This window comes from Rhinopithecus roxellana, chromosome 5, assembly GCF_007565055.1.
Source record: "Rhinopithecus roxellana isolate Shanxi Qingling chromosome 5, ASM756505v1, whole genome shotgun sequence".
NCBI classification, from domain to species: Eukaryota; Metazoa; Chordata; class Mammalia; order Primates; family Cercopithecidae; genus Rhinopithecus; species Rhinopithecus roxellana.
The window spans coordinates 126,142,425-126,167,320 of NC_044553.1; the positions used below are offsets into that span (position 1 = coordinate 126,142,425).

Below are 24,896 nucleotides of genomic sequence, written 5' to 3' on the forward strand. Positions count from 1 at the left end.
GAAGCTGAGGTAAGCCTCCAGGTGTTAACCCTTCCCCCCAGTCAACTCCCAGGATGCCCACAGCCAGCCATGAAACGGGAAGCTTTTTTGCTGGGGATCTGGACCAGCCCAATTTTGACATAAAAGGAGACAGCAGGCCGGGCGCAGCAGCTCACGCCTGTAATCCCAGCACTTTGGGAGGCCGAGGCGGGCGGATCACGAGCCCAGGGGATCAAGACCATCCTGAATAACACATTGAAACTCCGTCTCTACTAAAAATACAAAAAATTAGCCGGGCATGGTGGCGGCACCTGTAGTCCCAGCTACTTGGGAGGCTGAGGCAGGAGAATAGTGTGAACCCGGGAGGCGGAGCTTGCAGTGAGCTGAGATCGCGCCACCGCACTCCAGCCCGGGCGGCAGAGCGAGACTCCGTCTCAAAAAAAAAAAAAAAAGCCAAAGACCACCAGGAGAGAAGCCAAAACAAACAGAAAAGGGCAAAGTCTGTTTCTCCCATGTAGACAGAGGACAACTTCAAAACAACCGTCCCCCAAAAAACAAGAAAATTATTAATATCCTCAGAAAAACAAGAAAAACTATTATTAATATCCTCAGAGAAACAATGAAACAGACTAACCTGGCACCCCAAATACCTACAAACAGTGAATCTACCACAACAAAAAACCCCAAACAAAAAAGAAAGATTTGAGGGAATCAAAGAACCATCAAAGTAGCCAGGACTTAAGGGGCCAAAATTCAGAGAAAAGAGAAAAATCAGCCCAGCACTTACCTCTGCCTTCTCCCTTGGGGCAACTACTAATGCAAGGGGTGAGATGGCATAAAGGCCAATCAACACCGGCCTAAGCTTAAGGGGACTAGGTAAAAACAAGTTGGATTTTGGGGCTGCCTAAGCATCTGAGACTGAATGGACCAAGACCCAGAAAGGAGGGCACTATAGAGCAGTGAGCCCAAATGTCTGTGCATTTCCCCTTACGGCGTTTCCTGGCACACAAGCTGCACAGCCAAGGTCAGAGAAGCCAAATGGAAAGCCTGGCCAGGAGGCCACAGGACTAAGCAGGGATTTCAGCATCTCAAGGTACTGAGGAGCAGACCCTGGAGCTCTCAGTTTCTCAGCTGGCGGGGCCCAAACCAGTATCTGAAGCTATCAGTTGAGAGCCAAAGGGCTATGAACAAGAACAAAGGCAAACTGAGCCAGGTGCGGTGGCTCGTGCCTGTAATCCCAGCCCTTTGGGAGGCCGAGGCAGATGGATCACTTGAGCCCAGGAGCTCGAGACCAGCCTGGCCAACCTGACAAAACCCTGTCTCTACCAAAAAAGATACAAAAATTAGGCCAGGCATAGTGGCTCATGCCTGCCATTGCAACTACTTGGGAGGCTGAAGCAGGAGAATCACCTGAACCCGAAAGGCAGAGGTTGCAATGAGCTGAGATTGCACCACTGTGCTCCAGCCTGGAGCACAGCCTGATAGCGAGACTACATCTTAAAAAAAAAAAAAAAAAAGAAGAAAAGAAAATACAAAAATTAGCCAGATGTGGGGGCACACACCTGTAGTCCCAGCTACTCAGAAGGCTGAGGTGGGAGGATCGCTTGAGCCCAAGAGGCAGAGGATGCAGTGAGCCATGATCACACCACTGCACTCCAGCCTGGGCGAGAGTGAGATCCTGTCTCAAAAAAAAAAAAAAAAAAAAAAAAAAAAAGAATGAAGGCAAACTAGAAAGAAACCAGGCCCAACAAAGCTTAAAACAATACCTTCAGGGTAAAAGTGAGCTACTGTATTCTTTTCTGCCTACCAGAAGAAATTTATGTTCTCTCTGAAGGAAGAAAAACATCACTTAAAACCTCTACACCTTCTAATATCCTATGTCCAGCATTCAATTAAAAAATGCCAACACAAAACCAAATGCCTAAAAGCCAAACACCACCACAGAAGCAGGCCTACAAAGAATTCTAAAATTAAAGTTAGCAAAGACTTTAAAATAACTAGGAATCAGAGAACAGAGGCAAGAAACTCTTAGAAATTAACAATATAATCGCAGAAATGAAAACTCAGAAGGGCTGGAAGAAAAAACTAAGAAAATCTCCCCAAAGAGCAAAAAGACAAAATGGTAAAATGAGGAAAAGAAAACATAAGAAAATTAATGATCTAGGTCAAGAACTCCAATAAACAGATGAACAAGAATCTCACAAAGAGAAAACAAGAGTATCAAAAGAGTATTCAATTCACTTCCCAAGAGTCAGACATAAATTTTCACATCAGGCCAGGCACCGTGGCTCATGCCTGTAATCCCAGCACTTTGGGAGGCTGAGGCGGGCGGATCACAAGGTCAGGAGATCGAGACCATCGTGGCTAACACGGTGAAACCCCGTCTCTACTTAAAATACAAAAAAACATTTGCTGGGAGTGGTGGCGGCGCCTGTAGTCCCAGCTACTCGGGAGGCTGAGGCGGGAGAATGGCGTAAACCCAGGAGGCGGAGCTTGCAGTGAGCCAAGATCACACCACTGCGCTCCAGCCTGGGTGGCAGAGCGAGACTCCGTCTCAAAGAAAAACAAAAAATTAAGTTCAAAAATAAAATACAGTAAGACTAATGAGACTTTTTTCTTACCTGGATCACCCAGCTTGTGAGACATTTCATTTAAAGTCTCAATCTCCTCTTCCTTTGGAGCATGAATGACCATAACTGTAGATCCTAGAATACTTAGCAAACACCCAATTTTCCCATGAAGATTAAGTCTTTCATTTAGAAAGTATGAAGAAAGAATGGCACTAAAATGGGGAGGAAAAAATTTGAGAACTTTAAAATAATCAGCTACTTTTCTTTTTCAAATATCAGTAAAACTCATAATTTAAATCACTGAACTAAACTATAACACTGAGCTTATGAAGATTCTGGCTTTTGCCAAGGGGAAAAAAAAATGGACATTTCATCATAAAATGTAAACGTTTAGACCGGGCGCGGTGGCTCAAGCCTGTAATCCCAGCACTTTGGGAGGCCGAGACGGGCGGATCGCGAGGTCAGGAGATCGAGACCATCCTGGCTAACCCGGTGAAACCCCGTCTTGACTAAAAAATACAAAAAACTAGCCAGGTGAGGTGGCGGGCGTCTGTAGTCCCAGATACTAGGGAGGCTGAGGCAGGAGAATGGCGTAAACCCGGCAGGCGGAGCTTGCAGTGAGCTGAGATCCCACCACTGCACTCTACCCTGGGCGACAGAGTGAGACTCCGTCTCAAAAAAAAAAAAGTAAACGTTTCTAGGGAATCATCTGCTTCATCATACACTACACCCGTATACTTCCCATCTTTCCACTGCAAGAAGTCAATATGAAATTTATAATAAAGAACAAGGCCGGGCGCGGTGGCTCAAGCCTGTAATCCCAGCACTTTGGGAGGCCGAGACGGGCGGATCACGAGGTCAGGAGATCGAGACCATCCTGGCTAACACGGTGAAACCCCGTCTCTACTAAAAATACAAAATACTAGCCGGGCGAGGTGGCGGCGCCTGTAGTCCCAGCTACTCGGGAGGCTGAGGCAGGAGAATGGCGTGAACCCGGGAGGTGGAGCTTGCAGTGAGCTGAGATCCGGCCACTGCACTCCAGCCTGGGTGACAGAGCGAGACTCCGTCTCAAAAAAAAAAAAAAAAAAAAAAAAAAAAGAACAAATTTGTATAAATGTATATCCTAATTAAGAACCTATACCCAGACTAGGCACGGTGCCTCACGCCTGTAATTCCAGCACTTTCGGAGGCCGAGGCGTGCAGATCACAATGTCAGGAGATCAAGACCATCCTGGCTAACACGGTGAAACCCCATCTCTACTAAAAATACAAAACATTAGCCAGGAGTAGTGGCGGCGCCTGTAGTCTCAGCTACTCGGGAGACTGAAGCAGGAGAATGGCCTGAACCCAGGAGGCAGAGCTTGCATTGAGCCCAGATTGCACCACTGCACTCCAGCCTGGGCAATACAGCGAGACTCCGTCTCAAAAAAAAAACAACAAATCTACTCATTACCAACCAGGCCCTACCAAAGTGCACATGCACTGAATGATAAATATTGGGATGAGTGTAACTTTGAATTTCACTTATTTTTTATTTATTTATTTTTTGAGACAGAGTCTTGCTCTGTAGCCCAGGCTCGAGTGCAGTGGTATGATCTCAGCTCATTGCAACCTCCGCAATGTTCAAGTCATTCTCCTGTCTCAGCCTCCTGAGTAGCTGGGACTACAGGTGCCGCCACCGCGCCCGGCTAATTTGTGTATTTTTAGTAGACAGGATTTTACCATGTTAGTCAAGCTGGTCTCAAACTTCTGACCTTAGGTGATTCCATACCCGCCTCGGCCTCCCATAGTGCTGAGATTACAGGCATAAGCCACCATTCCTGGCAACTTTGAATTTTATAAAACTGAAATCGAAGTAGAACTAGTACTGGCTCTATATACAAGCAAAAGCATTTTCTCCCACAAATCAATAGCCTGCCTATGCACAGAAGTACTTTTTTAAAGCAATTACTTACTACATAGTGTAAAAAGCAAAGTTCTCCAGGTTGTTGAAATGTAAATTGTGTTGAACACATGTAATTATATGGTACTGAATATTTTACAAACTAAGATACTGACGACTGTTTCTACATGAAAAATGTTGTGTCCTTACCTTACTAGTACACTGAGAGCTCCTAGTGGAGTCACTAGCGTGGCTGGTGCAAACGCATATGCAGCAAAGTTGGCCACCTCACCAGCTCCCACTTGGAGACAGACAAAAGAGAAACTCAGATAAGAATGTATGTACTCAACTTTGAAATGCCTGCATTTTATGCAATATCTATATATTATTTCAACTGTATTTAGTAACCTCCATATTTCTCCAATTTATTTATTTATTTTTTGAGATGGAGTCTCACTCTGTCGCCCAGGCTGGAGTGGAGTGGTGTGATCTCAGCTCACTGCAAGTTCTGCCTCCCGAGTAGCTGGGACCACAGGTGCCCGCCACCACGCCCGGCTAATTTTTTTGTATTTTTAGTAGAGATGGGGTTTCACCGTGTCAGCCAGGATGGTCTCAATCTCCTGACCTCGTGATCTGCCCGCCTCAGCCTTCCAAAGTGCTGGGATTACAGGCATGAGCCACCACGCCCAGCCTCTCCAATTTATTAATAAGGGTTATGGGTCTGTAAATTTCCAGCATTACAGTAAGAGTCCAAGTCAATTAAAAGTATTCTAGAAACAACACATATCTATAAATCTAACTGAAGAAATCTAGTTCATGCTGACATAAGGTATTTAAATAAAAATTTTAAATAGATACTTATACCCCATGACAGTAAATAAAAATCACTGAGAAGCAGCCGACATGAAGTAAAAGGTACTCTTCCCCCAAGTCCTTTTTACTTGCTCTTTTTAAAAATGCAAATCATGCTATATGCCAGGTACTGTTCTAGAATCAGGATATATACAGCAGGGTGCAAAACAAAGACACTGCTCCGATAAAAACTTTTTTTTTTTTCTGAGACAGAGTCTGGCTCTGTCACCCAGGCTGGAGTGCAGTGGTGCCATCTCGGCTCACTGCAACCTCCACTTCCCGGGGTTAAAGCGATTCTCCTGCCTCAGCCTCCCAAGTAGCGGGGATTACAGGCACATGCCAACACACCCAGCTGATTTTTGTATTCTGAATAGAGACAGGGTTTTACCATGTTCGTCAGGCTGGTCTTGAATTCCTGACCTCAGGTGATCCACCCACCTGAGCCTCCCAAAGTGCTGGGATTACAGGTGTGAGCCACGACGCCCAGCCTCTCATAAACTTTTAGTGAGGGAAGACAAACCAAGCACATGTGCCAAGAGGTTAAAAGTGTTATGAAGAAAAACAGTTCGGGCCGGGCGCGGTGGCTCAAGCCTGTAATCCCAGCACTTTGGGAGGCCGAGACGGGCGGATCACGAGGTCAGGAGATCGAGACCATTCTGGCTAACACGGTGAAACCCCGTCTCTACTAATACAAAAAGCTAGCTGGGCGAGGTGGCCGCCGCCTGTAGTCCCAGCTACTCGGAAGGCTGAGGCAGGAGAATGGCGTGAACCCGGGAGGCAGAGCTTGCAGTGAGCTGAGATCCGGCCACTGCACTCCAGCCTGGGCTTCAGAGCGAGACTCCATCTCAAAAGAAAAAAAAAAAAAGAAAAACAGTTCGGGAAAAAGAATGAAGTGCTGGTGATGAAAGAAGGCATCCTACTGTGTGTCATGGCATTAGATAGGGGGTCTCTCATAAGGAAACTTTAGAACACTGGGAAATTACGTCCCACTAAGGAATTATCTAAACTGAAAGGCGACTGAGGAATCCTACGCAGGGCAGAGGCATGATCTCACAAAAGGATCCCTCTTGACTACTGCTTTTCCAAAACAGTTATGCCAGTTTTCATTTAGCAGTGTATGAGAGCTCCCTCTCCTCCACACTCTCCCTGCTGATCTGCTAGGAGCATGGGATGACTCTGCTCTGCTTTCAATTAGCATTTCCCATTTTCATTTGTTTATGGGCCCTATGAAATCTTTTAGGGAAGTGGCTGTTCAAGTTTTTCCTGTTTTCTCTTATTAAGGTAATTCTTTATATATTTCAGATATAATCTTTTATTGATTAATAATATTACAATTATCTTCATTTACACTCTACAATTTGCCTTTTTATTCTCTTGTTAAACTCGTTCAATTCCTAAAATGTCTTTTAAATATGGTTTGTTACCATTAAAATTCAATCAAGGAATTTGGCTGTAATGTCTCAAATATCTTTATATCAAGGATACTCTCTACTCTCTCGTTCCTATTTATCTAGGATTGACTTCTTAAAAAGAAAAAAAAAAGCTTGGAGAAAGCTTTTTAATTAATTAGGAAATTATACACGTTGCTCTATTTTTTTTAATACTCTAGAAATTACATGTATGTTTAACTTGTGAAGTCTAATGTTAATATTTAGCTTTATTTCCTTCTGCATAATGCCAGAACCTAAGAACTCTTAATCCATTTTCTCCCTTCCAATTGATTATTGTTGTGTATTTTTAAAATTTTATGCATGGATATTTTAAGTCCACAAGCCATCTCTTAACGTTTATTCACTCAGATGTACTCATATACTCACCACTCTTCCCTCCTGTATTTCTAAACTTACATTTAGGTTTTGTTTTTTCTATTTAAGACGGAGTCTCACAGTGTCACCCAGGATAGAGTGCAGCGGCGTGATCTCGGCTCACTGCAAACTCCGCGTCCTAAGTTCAAGCAATTCTCCCGTTTCAGCCTCCTGAATAGCTGGGACTACAGGCACCTGCCACCACACCCGGCTAATTTTTCTTTTTTTTTTTTTTTTTTTTTTGAGACGGAGTCTTGCTCTGTCGCCCGGGCTGGAGTGCAGTGGCCGGATCTCAGCTCACTGCAAGCTCCGCCTCCCGGGTTCACGCCATTCTCCTGCCTCAGCCTCCCGAGTAGCTAGGACTACAGGCGCCCGCCAGGTCGCCCGGCTAGTTTTTTGTATTTTTAGTAGAGACGGGGTTTCACCATGTTAGCCAGGATGGTCTTGATCTCCTGACCTCGTGATCCGCCCGTCTCGGCCTCCCAAAGTGCTGGGATTACAGGCTTGAGCCACCGCGCCCGGCTAATTTTTCTATTTTTAATAGAGACAGGGTTTCACCATATTGATCAGGCTGATCTCAAACTCCTGACCTTGGCTAATTTTTCTATTTTTAATAGAGACAGGGTTTCACCATATTGATCAGGCTGATCTCAAACTCCTGACCTCAGGTGTGCCTCAGCCTCCCAAGGTGCTGAGATTACAGATGTGAGCCACCATGCCCAGCCTGAACACTCTTTTAAATTTGCTTTAGTATAAATTATCAGTTTATCTAAAACATGTTTTAGTTTCATTCTTCAAGGATATTTTTCCCTGAGTATTCTACTGCCAGCTACTTTTTTCTGCACTTTGAAGCTGTATTTCCAACTGTTTTCTACCTCCAATGGTGCTGAAAACTCAGCTGTCAATCTGCTGCCCCTTTGAGGGTACTATGAGCTTTTACTTGGACTGCTTTTAAGATATTCTGTCTATGGTTTTCATCAGTTTTACTATGGTATGTTTACATCCAGTTTTCTTTTCACAGGTTCTGCGTAGGTTTTATGGGGCTTCTTGGATCTGTGGTTTGATAACTTTGGTCAGTTCTAGAAAATTCATAGCCATTTTCTCTCCAAATACTGCTTCTGATTCTGTCCCCTTTTATTGAAACTCCAACTATTTACTGAATCGTCTAAGTTCTATAACCCTCTCATGTATATTTTCCATCTTTTCTTGCTTGCTTCAATCTAGACAGTCTCTTCCAAACTACCTCTGGTTAAGTCTCTCTTCAGCCATACCTGACCTATTGTTAAGTCAATTCATTCATTTTCATTAGTTTTTAATTCTATAATTTCTATTTGTTTTGCAAATCTATAATGTCACTATAGTCTAGTTTATTCTCAGAATGACAGTTCCTTGTGGTAAAAACATTTATTTTAGAGTCATACCACCTCCAATATCTGTAGTCTATGACTCAAGTTTCTATCTGTTCCTTTTAGTAGTTTCTTAATCTCATATGCCTTAAAAAAAAAAGAGAGGTTGATTTTTATTTTTAAAATTACTCGCTAAAACAATTTTCGGTGAGAATGGTATTGTATCTTCAATAGAGAATTTTTACTTTCTTCTGCCAGGTGCCATAAAGCACTAACAGTTTGGGGCCAAGGCTGGCATCATCTGGTGCACACGAATTATCAGTGCATTGTCCCTGCCTCACTCCTAGCACCCAGCCTTCCCAGAGTACCAGCCCAGTGCAGGTGGTGGCTCCTACTCTTGGCAGCCCCAGACTCTGTGCTGTTAGTTCCGTTCAAAGATTCACTTTCTCAGCTGCGTCCTCTAGAGTCTGCAGTTAACCTCAAGAGCAGAAGTATCTCTAGCTAATTCCTCTGAGCTCTAGTCCTTTCTCTCATCTTTTCTTTCTTTAGTGGAAACTGCACATTCCCTAATATTGGCCAGGTAATTTTTGACTATCATGTCACCTTCGATGCTTTTAAAAACATGGTTTTGATATTCTATCTTTCAAACTTGTTTTCAACAGAAATATTCAATGAGGCCGGGCGCGGTGGCTCACGCCTGTAATCCCAGCACTTTGGGAGGCCGAGGCGGGCGGATCGTGAGGTCAGGAGATCGAGACCACCCTGGCTAACACGGTGAAACCCCATCTCTACTAAAAATACAAAAATCAGCCAGGCGTGGTGGCGGGTGGGCCTGTAGCCCCAGCTACAGGGGAGCCTGAGGCAGGAGAATGGCGTAAACCCAGGAGGCAGAGCTTGCAGTGAGCCAAGATTGCACTACTGCACTCCAGTCTGGGCAACAGAGCGAGATTCCATCACTAAAAAAAAAAAAAAAAAAAGAAAGAAATAATAATTTAATTACCTAGTACATCATTACCATAAACACTACATATTGTTTTCTGATGTTCAAAAGTGTTATATAAACTGCTAATCTCAAGGTCACCAAGGACTTCCATATTGCTAAACTCAGTGGTCATTTTTCAATCCTCATCGCACTACTCTCTGTATCTCTTGGAGACAGGGGTCTTGCTATGCTGCCCAGGCTGGTCTTCAACTCCTGAGTTCAAGGGATCCTCCCACCTCAGCCTCCCAAGCAGCTGGGATGACAGGTATGAGCCACCATGCCCAGCTTTCATCACACTTACTCTACCTCAGCAACACCTGACACAATCGACCACTCTCTGTTCCATGAAGCACTTTCTTCACTTGGCTCCACAACATCAGGCTCACATCATCTCACCCTTCCACTCTGGCTGCTCCTTCTCAGCCTCTTCTCACTCCTCCTCCTGACCTCTAAATGGACCTGGTCTGATCTTGGGCCTATCTATCTACATACCTATGTATCTATCTAAGACAGGGTCTCACTCTATCTTATCTATCTATCTAATGTAATCCATCTAATCTACCTACCTACCTACCTACCTACCTACCTATGAATGACAGGGTCTCTCTCTGTTGCCCAGCCTTTAGTGCAGTGGTGTGATCACAGCTCACTGCAGCCTCAACCTCCTGGGCTTAAGCAATCCTCCCACCTCAGCCTCCCAAGTAGCTGAGAATACAAGTGCACAACATCACACCTGGCTAATTTTTGTATTTTTTAGTACAGACAGGGCTCTACCGTGTTGGCCAGGTTGGTCTCGAACTCCTGGACTCAAGTGATTTGCTCATCTCAGCCTCCCAAAGTGCTGGGCTTACAGGTGTGAGCCACGGTGCCCAGCCTTTTTCTATTTTCGTTTCCTCCATGATCTCATCCAGTCTTATGGCTTTAAAATAGCAAGGATGACTCTCAAAATGTTGTCTCCAGCCTAGGCCACTGCATAGAATTCCAGACCTGTCTACCAAACTACCAACTTCACATATCTACTTGAATATCTCATAGGCATTTCTAACTTTAACACATCTAGACCAAACTCCAGATTTCACCCACCCCATCAGCCCAGGTCCTTCCTGCAGTCTTACCATCAGGCAACTCAATTCTTCAAGTGACTACAGCAGAAAACCATCATGACATCCTAAACTCTTGTCTCTCACACCCTACAATTTGGTGAATGAGCAAATCTTGTGTGTTCTACCTTCAAAATACATTCAGAATTCTGTCCCTTCTCACCACACTCATTGATACGACCCTGGAATGCTATCATCACCTCTTACCTGATTACTGCAATGGCCTCTTACCTGGTTTCTCTGCTTCTGCCCCTATGCAGTCTATGCCTCAACACAGCAGCCAGAGAGATCCTATTAAAAAAGACTGACCATGTCATGCTGCTCGAAAGTCTCTAATGACTTCTCATCTCACAACAATCAAAGTCCTAGGCCGGGCACAGTGGCTCATGCCTGTAATCCCAGCACTTTGGGAGGCCAAGGCAGGCAGATCACCGGAGGTCAGGAGTTCGAGACCAGCCTGGCCAACATGGTGAAACCCCGTCTCTACTAAAAATACAAAAATTAGCCAGGCATGGTGGTGGATGCCTGTAATCCCAGCTATTCAGAAGGCTGAAGCCAGAGAATCGCCTGAACCTGGGAGGCAGAGGTTGCAGTGAGCCCAGATCGTGCCACTGCACTCCAGCCTGGGCAACAGAGCGAGACTCCATCTCAACAAAAAAAAAAAAAAAAAAAAAGAGTCCTTCCCATTACCTACAAAGCCCCACACGATCTGGGCCTCCTGAGCTCTCTGAACTGATTTTCTTGCTACTTTCCCCCACATTCACTCCCTCATTCCTACACCTGCCTCTTTAATGTTTCCCAAAGTTTTGCTAATCCAGTATTGCCTAACAAAGCACCCCACATTTGGCAGTTTAAAACAACAATCACCATTTCCCCTCATGGTTCCCGTTAGTCAGGACTTTAGAAAGGAGTAAGTAGTTCTCACTCAGGGTCTTTCAAGAGAGTGCAGTCAAGATTTAAGGCCGGGCGTGGTGGCTCATGCCTGTAATTCCAGCATTCTGGGAGGCCGAGGCAGGAGGATTGCTTCAGCCCAGGAATTCAAAACCACCATGGGAAACACAGTGAGACCTCATCTCTAAAAAAATAAACAAAAATTAGCCAGCCTAGTGGCATTAACCTGAGGTCCCAGCTACTTGGGAGGCTGAGGTGGGAGGTGGCAGGTTGAGGACGCAGTGAACTGAGATCACACCACTGCACTCCAGCCTGGGCAACAGCGTGAGACCCTGTCTCAAATAAATAAGTAAATAAAAAGATTAAAGCCAGGGCTGCGGTCATCTGAAGGCTGGGCAGGAGCCAGAGGACCCACATCCAAGGTGGCTCACTCACAGGACTGGCAAGTAGGTCCTGGCAGAGTGAGAGACTGGGGCGCTCTCCACGGCTGCCTGAGTGTCCTCAGAGCACAGCAGCTGGCTTCCCTCAAAGTGAGCAATCCAAGGAATCAGTGAAAAAGCTGCAATGCCTCTCACAGCTTCACCTCGGAAGACACGCACCATCACTTCTGTGGTATTCCTGGATCACACTGTTTTGAACTGCACTAATTCACGGTGAAGGGGGATTAGAGAAAGGTGTGAATACCGGGAGATGAGTCACTGAGGGCTATCGATCACACATTAACTGGCCTGGCATGTTCCCCGCTCATGGCCTTCACAGTTACAGTTTCCTCCTGCTTCAAGGGTTTCTCCCCCAAACATCATACGGGCAGATCACTCGCTTCCATCTTTTATCCAAATACCTTTCAGTGAGGCTGGCCCTGGCTGTCCATCTAACGTACTAATAAACCTATCTATCCTGCATTTCACAATACTCCTTCCGACTTCACGCCTTCTCCTCCGCATTTATCACCATGCACAGGCACACAAACATTTTAACTTCTTTGTCTTGTTTAATGTCTCCCAGATCTAGAATGTAAGCTTCATGTGGGTGGAGATTTTTCAGTCTTTTCCTCTCACTGATGTATCTCCAGCATCTAGAACAATGCCTGGCATACAAGACATGATCAGTAAGTATTTGTTGACTGAACAACCGTCAGTCAAGGCTCGGTGTCTTCAGAATATTTTTTTTTTTTTGAGACAGTTTCACTCTTGTTGCCCAGGCTGCAGTGCAATGGCACGATCTCAGCTCACTGTAACCTCCGCCTCTCAGGTTCAAGCGATTCTCCTGCCTCAGCCTCCCGAGTAGCTGGGATTAGAGGCATGCACCACCACGCCCAGCTAATTCTTTCGTATTTTGATTAGAGACAAGGTTTCTCCATGTTGGTCAGGCTGGTCTCAAACTCCCGACCTCAGGTGATCCACCCGCCTCAGCGCCCCAAAGTGCTGGGATTACAGGCGTGAGCCACGATGCCCGGCCCAGAATAACTTTTTATTTTTTATTTTTTTTTTGAGACGGAGTCTCACTCTGTCGCCCAGGCTGGAGTGCAGTGGCCGGTTCTCAGCTCACTGCAAACTCCGCCTCCCGGGTTTACGCCATTCTCCTGCCTCAGCCTCCCGAGTAGCTGGGACTACATTAGCTGGGACTACAGGCGCCTGCCACCTCGCCCGGCTAGTTTTTTTTGTATTTTTTAGTAGAGACGGGGTTTCACCGTGTTAGCCAGGATGGTCTTGATCTCCTGACCTTGTGATCCGCCCGTCTCGGCCTCCCAAAGTGCTGGGATTACAGGCTTGAGCCACCGCGCCCAGCCATAATTTTTTTCCATATGCCTTTTTAAAAGGAATTACCAAAATAGGCATGGTGATTTTTTGTATTTTTATTTGATAAGTCTTATCAAATACATACCTCTTTTCAATTTGGAATGAGAACAAATGGAGGGGGAACAAACTAAAATAATTCTTCACTTAACTTTCACTTTTAAAATTACCTTAAATTAGGCCCGGCATGGTGGCTCACACCTGTAATCCCAGCACTTTGGGAGGCCAAGGCGGGCGGATCATGAGGTCAGGAGATCGAGACCATCCTGGCTAACATGGTGAAACCCCATCTCTACTAAATATACAAAAAATTAGCCGGGCGAGGTGGCGGGCACCTGTGGTCCCAGCTACTCAGGAGGCTGAGGCAGGAGAATGGCGTGGATCCGGGAGGCGGAGCTTGCAGTAAGCCAAGATCCCGCCACTGCACTCCAGCCTGGGCAATAGAGCGAGACTCCGTCTCAAAAAAAAAAAAATTACCTTAAATTGAGCAGAAATTTTAAAATTACATGGGCATATCAAACATGTTTTAATCAGATGCGTAAAAAAAAAAACCTTGTCATTCCATTTAAATGCACTATTAGGGTATAATAAATAGAAAGACTTGAATACTTGGTAACACCAAGTATGTGATAGCACAACAGGGTGATTACAGTCAATAATTTTTTTTTTTTTTTTTTTTTTTTTTTTTTGAGACTGAGTCTCACTCTATCACCCAGGCTGGAGAGCAGTGGCGCAATATCAGCTCACTGCAACCTCCACCTCCCAGGTTCAAGCGATTCTCCTGCCTCAGCCTCCCGAGTAGCTGTGACTACAGGCGCCCACCACCATGCCCGGCTAATTTTTGGTATTTTTAGTAGATACAGGGTTTCACGATGTTGGCCAGGCTGGTCTCGAACTCTTGACCTCAAGTGATCCGCCCGCCTTGGCCTCACAAAGTGTTGGGATTACGGGTGTGAGCCACCTTGCTTGGCCCAGTAATAATTTAATTGTACACTTAAAAATAACTAAAAAGGGCCGGGTGCGATGGTTCACATTTGTAATCCCAGCACTTTGGGAGGCCAAGGCGGACAGATCACGAGGTCAGGAGATGGAGACCATCCTGGCCAACATGGTGAAACCCCTTCCCTACTAAAAACAGAAAAATGAGCTGGGCTTGGTGGTGTGTGCCTGTAGTCCCAGCTACTTGGGAGGCTGAGGCAGGAGAATCGCTTGAACCCAGGAGGCGGAGGTTGGAGTGAGCCAAGATCGTGCCACTACACTCCAGCCTGGCGACAGAGCCAGATTCCGTGTCAAAAAATAAATACATACATACATACATAGATACATAAATAACGGCCAGACATGGTGGCTCACAACTGTAATCCCAGCACTTTGGGAGGCCGAGGCAGGTGGATCACGAGGTCAGGAGTTCAAGACCAGCCTGCCCAACATGGCAAAACCCCGTCTCTACTAAAAGTACAAAAATTAGCTGGGCATGGTGGCGCACACCTCTCTCTCAGCTACTCAGGAGGCTGAGGCAGGATAATCGCTTGAACCCAAGAGGCATACATTGCAGTCAGCCAAGATGGGCCATTGCATTCAAGCCTGGTGACAGAGCAAGATTCCATCTCAAAAAAAAAAAAAAAAAGTACTATTTGGATTGTTTGTACGACAAAGGATAAATTCCTGAGGGGATGGATAACCCATGGATACCATGATGCAATTATTACGAACTGCATGCCTTTATCAAAGGATCTCATGTACCCTATAAATACCTGCTATGTAAATACCTACCATGTACTCACAAAAATTAAAAAACTAGGCCGGGTGCAGTGGCTCACGCCTGTAATCCCAGCACTTTGGGAGGCCGAGGAGGATGAATCACCTGAGGTCAGGAATTCAAGACCAGCCTGACCAACATGGAGAAACCCCGTCTCTACTAAATTACAAAAAACTTAGCTGGGCGTAGTGGCACATTCCTGTAATCCCAGCTACTCAGGAGGCTGAGGCAGGAGAGTTACTTGAACCCAGGAGGTGGAGGTTGCGGTGAGCTGAGATCATGCCACTGCACTCCAGCCTGGGCAACAAGAGCAAAACTCCGTCTCAAAAAAAAAAATAAAAATAAAAATAAATAGTAAAAAAAAATGCTCTAAACTGTTGAACTTTTAAATTATATATTTCAGTTATGTTAATTAAAAAACAAGATTTATGCCAGGTGCTGTGGCTCACGCCTGTAATCCCAACACTTTGGGAGGCCAAGATGGGCGGATCACCTGAAGTCAGGAGTTTGAGACCAGCATGACCAACATAGTGAATCCCCATCTCTACTAAAAATACAAAAAATTAGCTGGGCGTGGTGGTGCACACCTGTAATCCCAGCTACTCGGGAGGCTGAGGCAGGAGAATCACTTGAACCCAGGAGGCAGAGGTTGTTGCAGTGAGCCAAGATCATCCCACTACACTCTAGCCTGGGTGACAAAGTAAGGCTGTCTCAAAAAAAAAAAAAAAAATTTAAGATTTATTTAAAACTTGCTAGTAATTAGACAATACCATATGCAAATATCTTAATATACCGCTATCATATTTTTCTTGCAATGTTCTTTATACATACTTGACAGCAGTCCAGCCCACCACAACCATTCCTTAAGATATGCATGGCCACCTTGACCTGTGAATGAAGAAATATTTCACATCTTTGAAGACTGTAAGACTCCTATAAATTATGATAACTATTAATAATGACAGATTTTTAAATATCTCAGTTGCTACTTTAAATAAAGGTTTCTGCATGACTCGGGATTTCTCTGACAATTTCTTAATGATTGTCTTGCCAAGGTGAATGAATCCTTTACAAGCATATCCATCATGAACAGTGAGAACACCTCTCAGGACCAAGCATCAGGGACTAGGGGAACAAGCAGGAGATGCTGACAGTTTCTCCTCTGTCCACTAAACCCCACAGAGGCTATCATTTCATGTTTTTATGACTGCTGAATTAGGTTTAGCCACAGAGATGGCACAGGGAAGAGAGAAAGGTGCCAAAGCAGGTCTCCTCATGAGGTCCAATCAGGGCTAAAAATGAAGCCAGGGTAGAATGATGGAATGTGATCATAATGCCACTTAACACTGGGAGCTACCATGAGTGTCCCTGATAGAAGAGTGTGGGGGGGGGGGCAATCATCCTGATTACCCCGCAGGGTCTTGTGACTTCTCAGTGATTTCTAGAGAAACAACTTACACCAGCCAGAAGCTCACTAAACTAGATACTCTTCAAGCTGCGGACGCCCTCTCTTTCCTTCCTGCCAAAATGTTGAAGTTCAAAGTCAGAACTTCTACTATCATGGATTACTAACCATGGACTTTTGTTTTTCTTTTTTTGGGGGGGACAGAGTCTCACTCTGTCACCCAGGCTGGAGTGCAGTGGTGCATTTCGGCTGCCTTCCAGGCTCAATTGATTATCCTGCCTCAGCCTCCCAAGTAGCTGGGATTACAGGCCAGGCCACCATGGCCAGCTAATTTTTGTATTTTTAGTAGAGATGGGGTTTCACCATGTTGGCCAGGCCGGTCTTGAACTCCTGACCTCAGGTGATCCACCCGCCTCAGCCTCCCTAAGTGCTGGGATTACAGGCATGAGCCACCATGCCCAGCCTAACCATGGACTCTGATTTCCTTCCCTGCAGACATATCAAAATTTAAAGAAAAGGCTGGATGCTACTTCGGCATTGGTCCCTGTTTCCACTTTGATGATAACCGCAGGACTGAGCAGTTAACTAATTATGACATCTTCTCACTTCTTTTCTCATTATAAATAACCAAATATCAACTCTGTAAACATTCAGGACTCCTGAACAGTTCAAAGTTTCACAATACACTCACGAGGAATGAAGATGAGGTCTTCTACAATCAAAGAACCTGAGTATGTAGACACACCCCGAGGTCACCTCAGAGTCACCAGGGCATAACCTACCTGCTCTCATAGAGCCTTTCCTGGCCAGTCGAAGAAGGCCTTTTTTTTTCAAAATGAAACTTCCTCCAATGAAAATGCTGGAGCTCATAGCCAATCCCAGACCAATATAGAAGTCATATTTTCCACGCCCCTGGCTCATTTCGTTTGTTACTTAAGGAGTTTCTGTGAATCACATTGATCACAGAACAGAGAAACCGCTGGTACTAGAGGCAGAATGAAGCAGTCTTCAACCCTAAGCAATACAAAATGAAATGTGGTTTTCACAGAATGCTCATGACAGCTCACATGCAATTCAAAATTTTATACCACTCCTCCTAGAGAAAAAATATCTCCTTCATTACTAATATTAATAAATATTTATTATTTAAATTTAGCACCAACCTGTATATTTCTTCAAATTATGGCAAAAGATACGATCATGATATAAAACCAAGTTTAAACTGATTTCATAAACTCTGATCCCATATTCTTTAAAAAATGTTTCTTGGCCGGGCGCGGTGGCTCAAGCCTGTAGTCCCAGCACTTTGGGAGGCCGAGGCGAGCGGATCACGAGGTCAGGAGATCGAGACTATCCCGGCTAACACGGTGAAAGCCCGTCTCTACTAAAAATACAAAATTATTAGCAGGGCGTGGTGGCAGGAGCCTGTAGTCCCAGCCACTTGGGAGGCTGAGGCAGAATGGCAGAAACCCGGGAGGTGGAGTTTGCAGTGAGCCGAGATCAGCCACTGCACTCCAGCCTGGGCGACAATGGGAGACTCTGTCTCAAAAAAAAAAAAAAAATACAATGTTTCTTGGCCGGGCGCTGTGGCTTACGCCTGTAATCCCAGCACTTTGGGAGACCCAGGCAGGCGGATCATGAGGTCAGGAGATCGAGACCATTGTGGCTAACACGGTGAAACCCCGTCTCTACTAAAAATACAAAAAAAAATGAGCCGGGCATGGTGGCGGGCGCCTGTAGTCCCAGCTACTTGGGAGGCTAAGGCAGGAAAATGGCGTGAACCCAGGAGGCAGAGCTTGCAGTGAGCCCAGACTGTGCCACTGCACTCCAGCCTGGGCGACAGAGCAAGACTCCATCTCAAAAAAAAAAAAAAGTTTCTAGCCTTATTAAAACTCTGATACAAAAAAATTCTGCAGAATAAAAACTTAGGCATACAATATACAAATCTAGTTTGGAAATACATTTATCAGGTTCTCTTTGTGTCCTTTTGAATAATCTATACAAAGAAACTCAAAATTTTCTCACCCATACATTTTCTTCTTAGCAACATGTGGATATAAGCATATGCTAATTTATTTATGTAGCCTATTTGGGGATGTGTTGACAGAATGCAGATTTCACATTATTTGTTATCAGAGGATCACAATTCCTGCAGAGAGGTGTCTGCTGGGGCATGCAGGACGGTGCTGGTGGCCTTTGGAAAACATGAGGACCGTGCTATCTGGAGGGCTCAATCCTCCAGGCCAGACAGGAAGCAGAGGGTTCCCAAAGACTACAACTGCTTTTCCCAAATGGCCAACTCATAAACTCAGTTGACAAATGAACTAAAGCACAGTGTGGATAGCAGAGAAAAAATAGCTTTTAGCAACAAGGTTTACGACTGGTTGTAACTGCCAGTCCAGCTTTCTAGCACATCTTGGGATTTTTAGTCCCACAATTTAACTTCTGAGTTCCAAAACTAATCTGCAATTCAGTCAGGACCCTAACTAGCCACGTTTTTCCACTTCCACTTTTTTTCCACTAGCCACGTTTTTCCACGTTTTCCATTTTGGGTTAAAAGACACTGGCTTTTAACCAAAGCAACTTCAACTTCCTGTCCACCTGGCCCCTCAATCACTTTATCCATCCACTCAAACAGTATTGACTGCACATTATGTGCTAAGCGTTCATTATGCTAAGCTCTCTAGCTTCACAAGGAAGATAGACAAGAGATAACATTACTGCAGTGATACTGCAATAACGGTAAACACAGCATTATCACACTGAGTTGATATTACTCCCAAGAAATAAAAAAGTCCAATGTTTTTGACTTGCCTGTTAAGGTGCATTATCATTCCTGTACGATTCAATGGGAAGACTATCCTCCCTCAACCCTGATCTGCAGCTTGGCCATCAAGCTTGCTCTGGCCAATGGGAGGCAGGTAGAAGGAACAGAGTGCCAGTTCTGAGTCTACACCTAGAGGCCTCTCTTTCTTCTGCCTGCCCCTTCGCACCCTGACACAGCCACAGGAAGCGCATGTCCTCATCACAACAGAGTGAAGGGCACAGAACAAAATCATCCCAGTGACTCACAGAACTGTGAGCACGATCTAAGTGCTCATTCCTATACGCCACTGAGATAGCTAACTCATACACACACACAGGCTTACTGCAAGTATAAAGTTTCCACCCTGATTTCTGAAAAAACAAAAATTTTCTGTAGAAAACAGGGATTCAGTGATGGGTAAGAGCTGGGGGAAGGGTACACAGGGACTCACTGTATTACTATATCTGCTTTTGTGTATTTCTGAACATTTCCATATTAACGTTTTTAAAATACAACCTATAGTGCTCAAAAGGTACAAGGATGCCAAGGTAGAAACCCCCAGCAAGTCCCAAAAGCCAGGTCACCCCACAACCTAAGACAAAATAATACTGCAACACTGGGTCGGGCACGGTGGCTCACACCTGTAATCCTGGCACTTTGGGAGGCTGAGGCAGGTGGATCACAAGGTCAGGAAGTGAAACCTTGTCTCTACTAAAAATACAAAAACAAAATTAGCCAGGAGTGGTGACGGGCGCCTGTAGTCCCAGCTCCTCGGGAGGCTGAGGCAGAAGAATGGCGTAAACCCGGGAGGGGGAGACTGTAGTGAGCTGAGATCACGCCACTGCACTCCAGCCTGGGTGACAGGGCAAGACTGTCCCCAAAAAAATACTGAAACACGGAAAGAAGACAATTCAAAAAGGTGCTCAGTTATTTTTTTTTTTTTTTTTTTTGAGATGGAGTCTCGCTTGCCCAGGCTGGAGTGCAGTGGCGAGATCTCGGCTCAAAGCAAGCTCTGCCTCCCGGGTTCACGCCATTCTCCTGCCTCAGCCTCCTGAGTAGCTGGGACTACAGTTGCGCACCACCACGCCCAACTAATTTTTTTTTTTTTGTTTTTTGGATTTTTAGTACAGACGGGGTTGCACCGTGTTAGCGAGGATGGTCTCATCTCCTGACCTCGTGATCCACCCGCCTCAGCCTCCCAAAGTGCTGGGATTACAGGCGTGAGGCACCACGCTCCGCTGGTGCTAAGTTCTTACAAGTATCCCTCATAATCTCATGGATGAGACTGTCTACCTGAAAGCCTTCCAGAGCTGAACTCTCCTTTAACAGATCTGGAAAAGCACCCCAGTCCCCTTTGTGCCATTCATGAGGCAAGATGATCCCATGAGAAAAGTCTCAGGTGGGGAGTCTGGAGACCCGTCTTGCCTCCAGCCGGAGGTGTGATGAGTCACAACATTAACAGAAAAACACATGAAAAGAAAGAAGCTACGCAATCTAAGGTATTAAGTGGCACTCTACATGCCACATACTGGTCATCTCAAGCCTCAAGTTAACTTCAGCATACCTATGGAATAATCCTAGACAGGCGAGTCTCATGGACAGTAAAAATAAACTACAGAGATGCAAATACATTTAGAGACAAGGTAGAACTTGGGAACAAGATGTCAAGGACAGTCATCATTTCTACATACTACAACACAGCAACAAAAAACAACAAGTGTGCTTACATTGTTCCCACCGCATCTTATGTGACCTGTTTATCTGTATTTATGAGCCTGGGCTCCTGCATGTTATTCGCCCTTTTAGCCTACGCACACAGCTATCTGGTAGTCTCAAAATAGGCCTTAATACATGTTTTCTGGGTGAATATGGATGAATGGAATAATTCTGTTTTTGTTTTTTTGAGACAGAGTCTTGCTCTCTTGCCCAGGATGGAGTGCAGTGGCACGATCTTGGCTCACTGCAACCTCTACTTTCTGGGTTCAAGTGATTCTCCTGCCTCAGTATCTGAGTAGCTGGGACTACAGGCACAAGCTGCTATGCCCAGCTAATTTTTGTATTTTCACTAGAGACGGAGTTTCACTATATTGGCCAGGCTAGTCTGGAACTCCTGACCTTGAGTGATCCGCCCATCTCAGCCTTCCAAAGTGCTGGGATTACAGGCATGAGCCACCAGCCCGGTCAAATGGAATAATTCATAATTAGCCCTTAGAAACAGCCAGACACAGTGGTACATACCAGGAGGTTGAGGCAGAAGGACAGACTGAGACCAGGAGTTCAAGTTTAGCCAGGGCAACATACTTACACCTGGTCTCAAACAAAAAAACAAAGCAGCCATTAATAAACAGAAAACTATTGCATCATTTAGATCAGCATCCTAAAATGTAACGGATGTTTTACAGCTTTTAAACTTCAGAACTGTAATCATTTACCCACTATGCTAGGAAGTGGCAGTACAGTACTGGATGGAAGTGAAAATGCAAGGACAATGGTTACGTGGACCTGGAAAGTGGGAGTGAGAAACCGAGCTACCCAAACGCTTCAGCCCTCCTGGCAGGTATATCCTTCCATGAGTCAGGGTCACCTAACTTCAAGGAAAGCATTCCTTAAGATCATCTGACACAGGCCGGGCGCGGTGGCTCAAGCCTGTAATCCCAGCACTTTGGGAGGCCAAGACGGGTGGATCGCGAGGTCAGGAGATCGAGACCATCCTGGCGAACACGGTGAAACCCTGTCTCTACTAAAAAATACAAAAAATTAGCCGGGCGAGGTGGCGGGCGCCTGTAGTCCCAGCTACGTGGGAGGCTGAGGCAGGAGAATGGCGTGAACCCAGGAGGCAGAGCTTGCAGTGAGCTGAGATCCGGCCACTGCACTCCAGCCTGGGCGACAGAGTGAGACTCTATCTCAAAAAAAAAAAAAAAAAAAAAGATCATCTGACATAAAAATCATCAGCTGGGCGCGGTAGCTCACGCCTGTAATCTCAACACTTTGCGAGGCTGAGGCAGGCAGATCACGAGCGCAGGATTTCGAGACCAACCTGGCCAACATGGTGAAACCCCCTCCCTACTAAAAATACAAAAATTAGCTGGGCGCAGTGGCAGGTGCCTGTAATCTCAGCCACTTGGAAGGCTGAGGCAGGAGAACTGCTTGAAGCCAGAAGGTGGAGGTTGCAGTAAGCCAGGATCAACCAACTGCACTCCAGCCTAGGTGACAGAGCAAGACTCCGTCTTGTGGAAGAAAAAAAAAATCATCCTCCTCCTTTAATCTCTGTCTTCATGAAACAATGTTCTTAATTATCATGCACGTTCTACTGCTGTGGAAGTGACTACCTGATAGTTGTATTGCTCACTATATACTTTTTTTTTTTTTTTTTTTTGAGACGCTGTCTTGCTCTGTTGCCCAGGCTGGAGTGCAGTGGCGCGATCTCGGCTCACTGCAAGCTCTGCCTTCTGGGTTCACGCCATTCTCCTGCCTCAACCTCCCAAGTAGCTGGGACTACAGGCACCCGCCACCACACCCAGCTAATTTTTTGTATTTTTAGTAGAGATGGGGTTTCATCATGTTAGCCAGGATGGTCTCGATCTCCTGACCTTGTGATCCGCCCACCTCAGCCTCCCAAAGTGCTGGGATTACAGGTATGAGCCAGCACACCCGGCCATTGCTCACCATATACTTTCTAAAAGTTCTATTGTAATAGAACAAATCAAATTCATAGTTTGAATATTCTATAAGCAATAAAATTGAACCTTCTTACCAATAAAAATGATGTCCAGAAATAAGTCAGGTTTATCTACAATTCTAATCCCAGTATAACAATAGACTCCCAAATTCAAATTTAAATTTTTTTTTTTTTTTGGAGACAGGGTCTCATTCTGTCACTCAGGCTGCAGTGCAGTGGCACAATCATAGTTCACTGCAACCTCGACTTCCCAGGCTCAAGTGATCCTCCCACCTCAGCCTCTCCAGTAGCTGGGACCGTAAGTGTGCAGCACTACACTGCCTGGCTAATTCTGGTATTTTTGTAGATACAGAGTTTCACCATGATGCCCAGGCTGGTCTAGAACTCCCGAGCTCAAGCGACCTGCCTCAGCTTCCCAAACTGGAAGCTTACAGGTGTCGTCAGCCTCTGCATCCTGCCCAGATCTTACTTATGCTATGAAGCTTTCAAATAACTAATTGGCAACTACTTAATTTACTAATGTTTACTAACACTTAACTTTCACTAAATGCAAGTTACATGCATGTGGTGTAAGGTCTAAAATTAAGACCCAATATTACATGTTGCCTTGACATCGCTAACAACCGGGAGCTTTTCATGGCCTCAGGGCAAGTTTCCCTCCCCATGATGCCAAACAATTCTCATCACAGTGACCAGGCACAGGTACAGCTCCTGCTTACGTCTGAGAAGTAGGCCCCATTGCCCTGCCAGCCCAAGGAATTACTAAAGCAAGTATTAAAGTCTTTCTACAGGAACCACAGGCACTCTCCTTACCACAAAGCCTGCCTCCCGCAGCCCCTGGTTCTGCTTTCTATCCTGAGCGAAAGACCAAGAAGCTTGCGTCCATCTCATCTGCGCAGTGTCAGCATTCTGGATGGGAATCCCTCTCCCACTGACAAAGTCAAGAGGTGATTAAAACATACATACAATGGAATTTTATTCACTGAATCCTAGGGTCACTGGAAATCATTCCTAACCTTACTAAGGCTATCAGACGAGATTTTCTCCACATTTATTTTATGTAAAGTTTCATGATGCTATTTAAAACCTATTTTCCCCTTTCCCTTTTATTTTAACCTATGTGTTACGGGAAATTTCAAACACAAAAAGCAGAGAGGAGGCCTTTTCTGACCAGTTGGGTGCACCATGTGCACGTGGCTTTCGAGAGTCCCCTTGGCCAGGCACCCCTCTCCTGCCCACTTCATTTCCTAACACAGGAACCTGACACCCTCAGACAGGCCCTCCCCTCCTCCGCCTGCAACCCAAAGCCTGCTCTCCACCGAAGGCCAGGGGACACCTGAAACTGTGCCACAAAGACTTCGCAATTCACTCCAGCCCACAGGCCTTTTCTCTTCTTTCCACTATTTACTTAGCCTTTTCAATTTAATTCTCAATTACTGCTTTATCTTCAAGGTAAACTCTTTAAGTTCCTTAAAAACAATCATTTGCTATCATTTACGATAGCAAATCTGATTTACAAGCCTTTCTAGAATAAGGCATATCACCAAATAAGGTTATTTGGTTGTTTCGTTTGTTCACTCATGGAACTGTACCAGTGTTTTTGTGTGGACGGGTGGGGGATGACAAGCAACAAAAAATTCGCAAGCCTTCAAATTATAAAGCAGCCTTCTGCCACCAAGAAAATAAGTGATCTCATTTACCGTTTGAAAACAGGACATCAGAGGGAATGTCCTGAAACGAATGAGTTGCTTCTCAGACCTGGTCCCACTCTGCTCCCTCTCTCTGTAACTGAAGGTTGATCACAGCCGGGAGAGCCTGCAACAGAGATATTTTTTATTCTTAAGAATCAGCCGGCCGGGCGCGGCGGCTCAAGCCTGTAATCCCAGCACTTTGGGAGGCCGAGACGGGCGGATCACGAGGTCAGGAGATCGAGACCATCCTGGCTAACACGGTGAAACCCCGTCTCTACTAAAAAAACACAAAAAACTAGCCGGGCGAGGTGGTGGGCGCCTGTAGTCCCAGCTACTCGGAGGCTGAGGCAGGA

At 45.4% G+C, this 24,896-nt stretch overlaps 1 protein-coding gene across 11 annotated transcripts in view; it reads right to left on the reverse strand.

Annotated features, from left to right (window-relative positions):
* NIPA2 (NIPA magnesium transporter 2) overlaps nt 1–24,896 on the reverse strand; it is a 34,626-nt gene that overhangs the window by 2,966 nt on the left and 6,764 nt on the right. For 4 of the 11 annotated variants that reach the window (XM_010362180.2, XM_010362177.1, XM_010362182.2 and 1 more), the window contains 5 exons: nt 24,553–24,667; nt 17,150–17,381; nt 15,794–15,850; nt 4,642–4,732; nt 2,601–2,761 (listed from right to left, as the gene is read on the reverse strand). In XM_010362180.2, the coding sequence (XP_010360482.1) occupies nt 2,601–2,761; nt 4,642–4,732; nt 15,794–15,850; nt 17,150–17,288 (448 nt within the window). In that variant the 5' untranslated portion in view covers nt 17,289–17,381; nt 24,553–24,667. Of the gene's footprint in view, nt 1–2,600; nt 2,762–4,641; nt 4,733–15,793; nt 15,851–17,149; nt 17,382–21,411; nt 21,481–23,665; nt 23,784–24,552; nt 24,668–24,896 lie in introns of all 11 variants that reach the window. The other 7 variants (XM_010362178.1, XM_010362179.1, XM_010362184.2 and 4 more) reach the window with 4 other exon arrangements.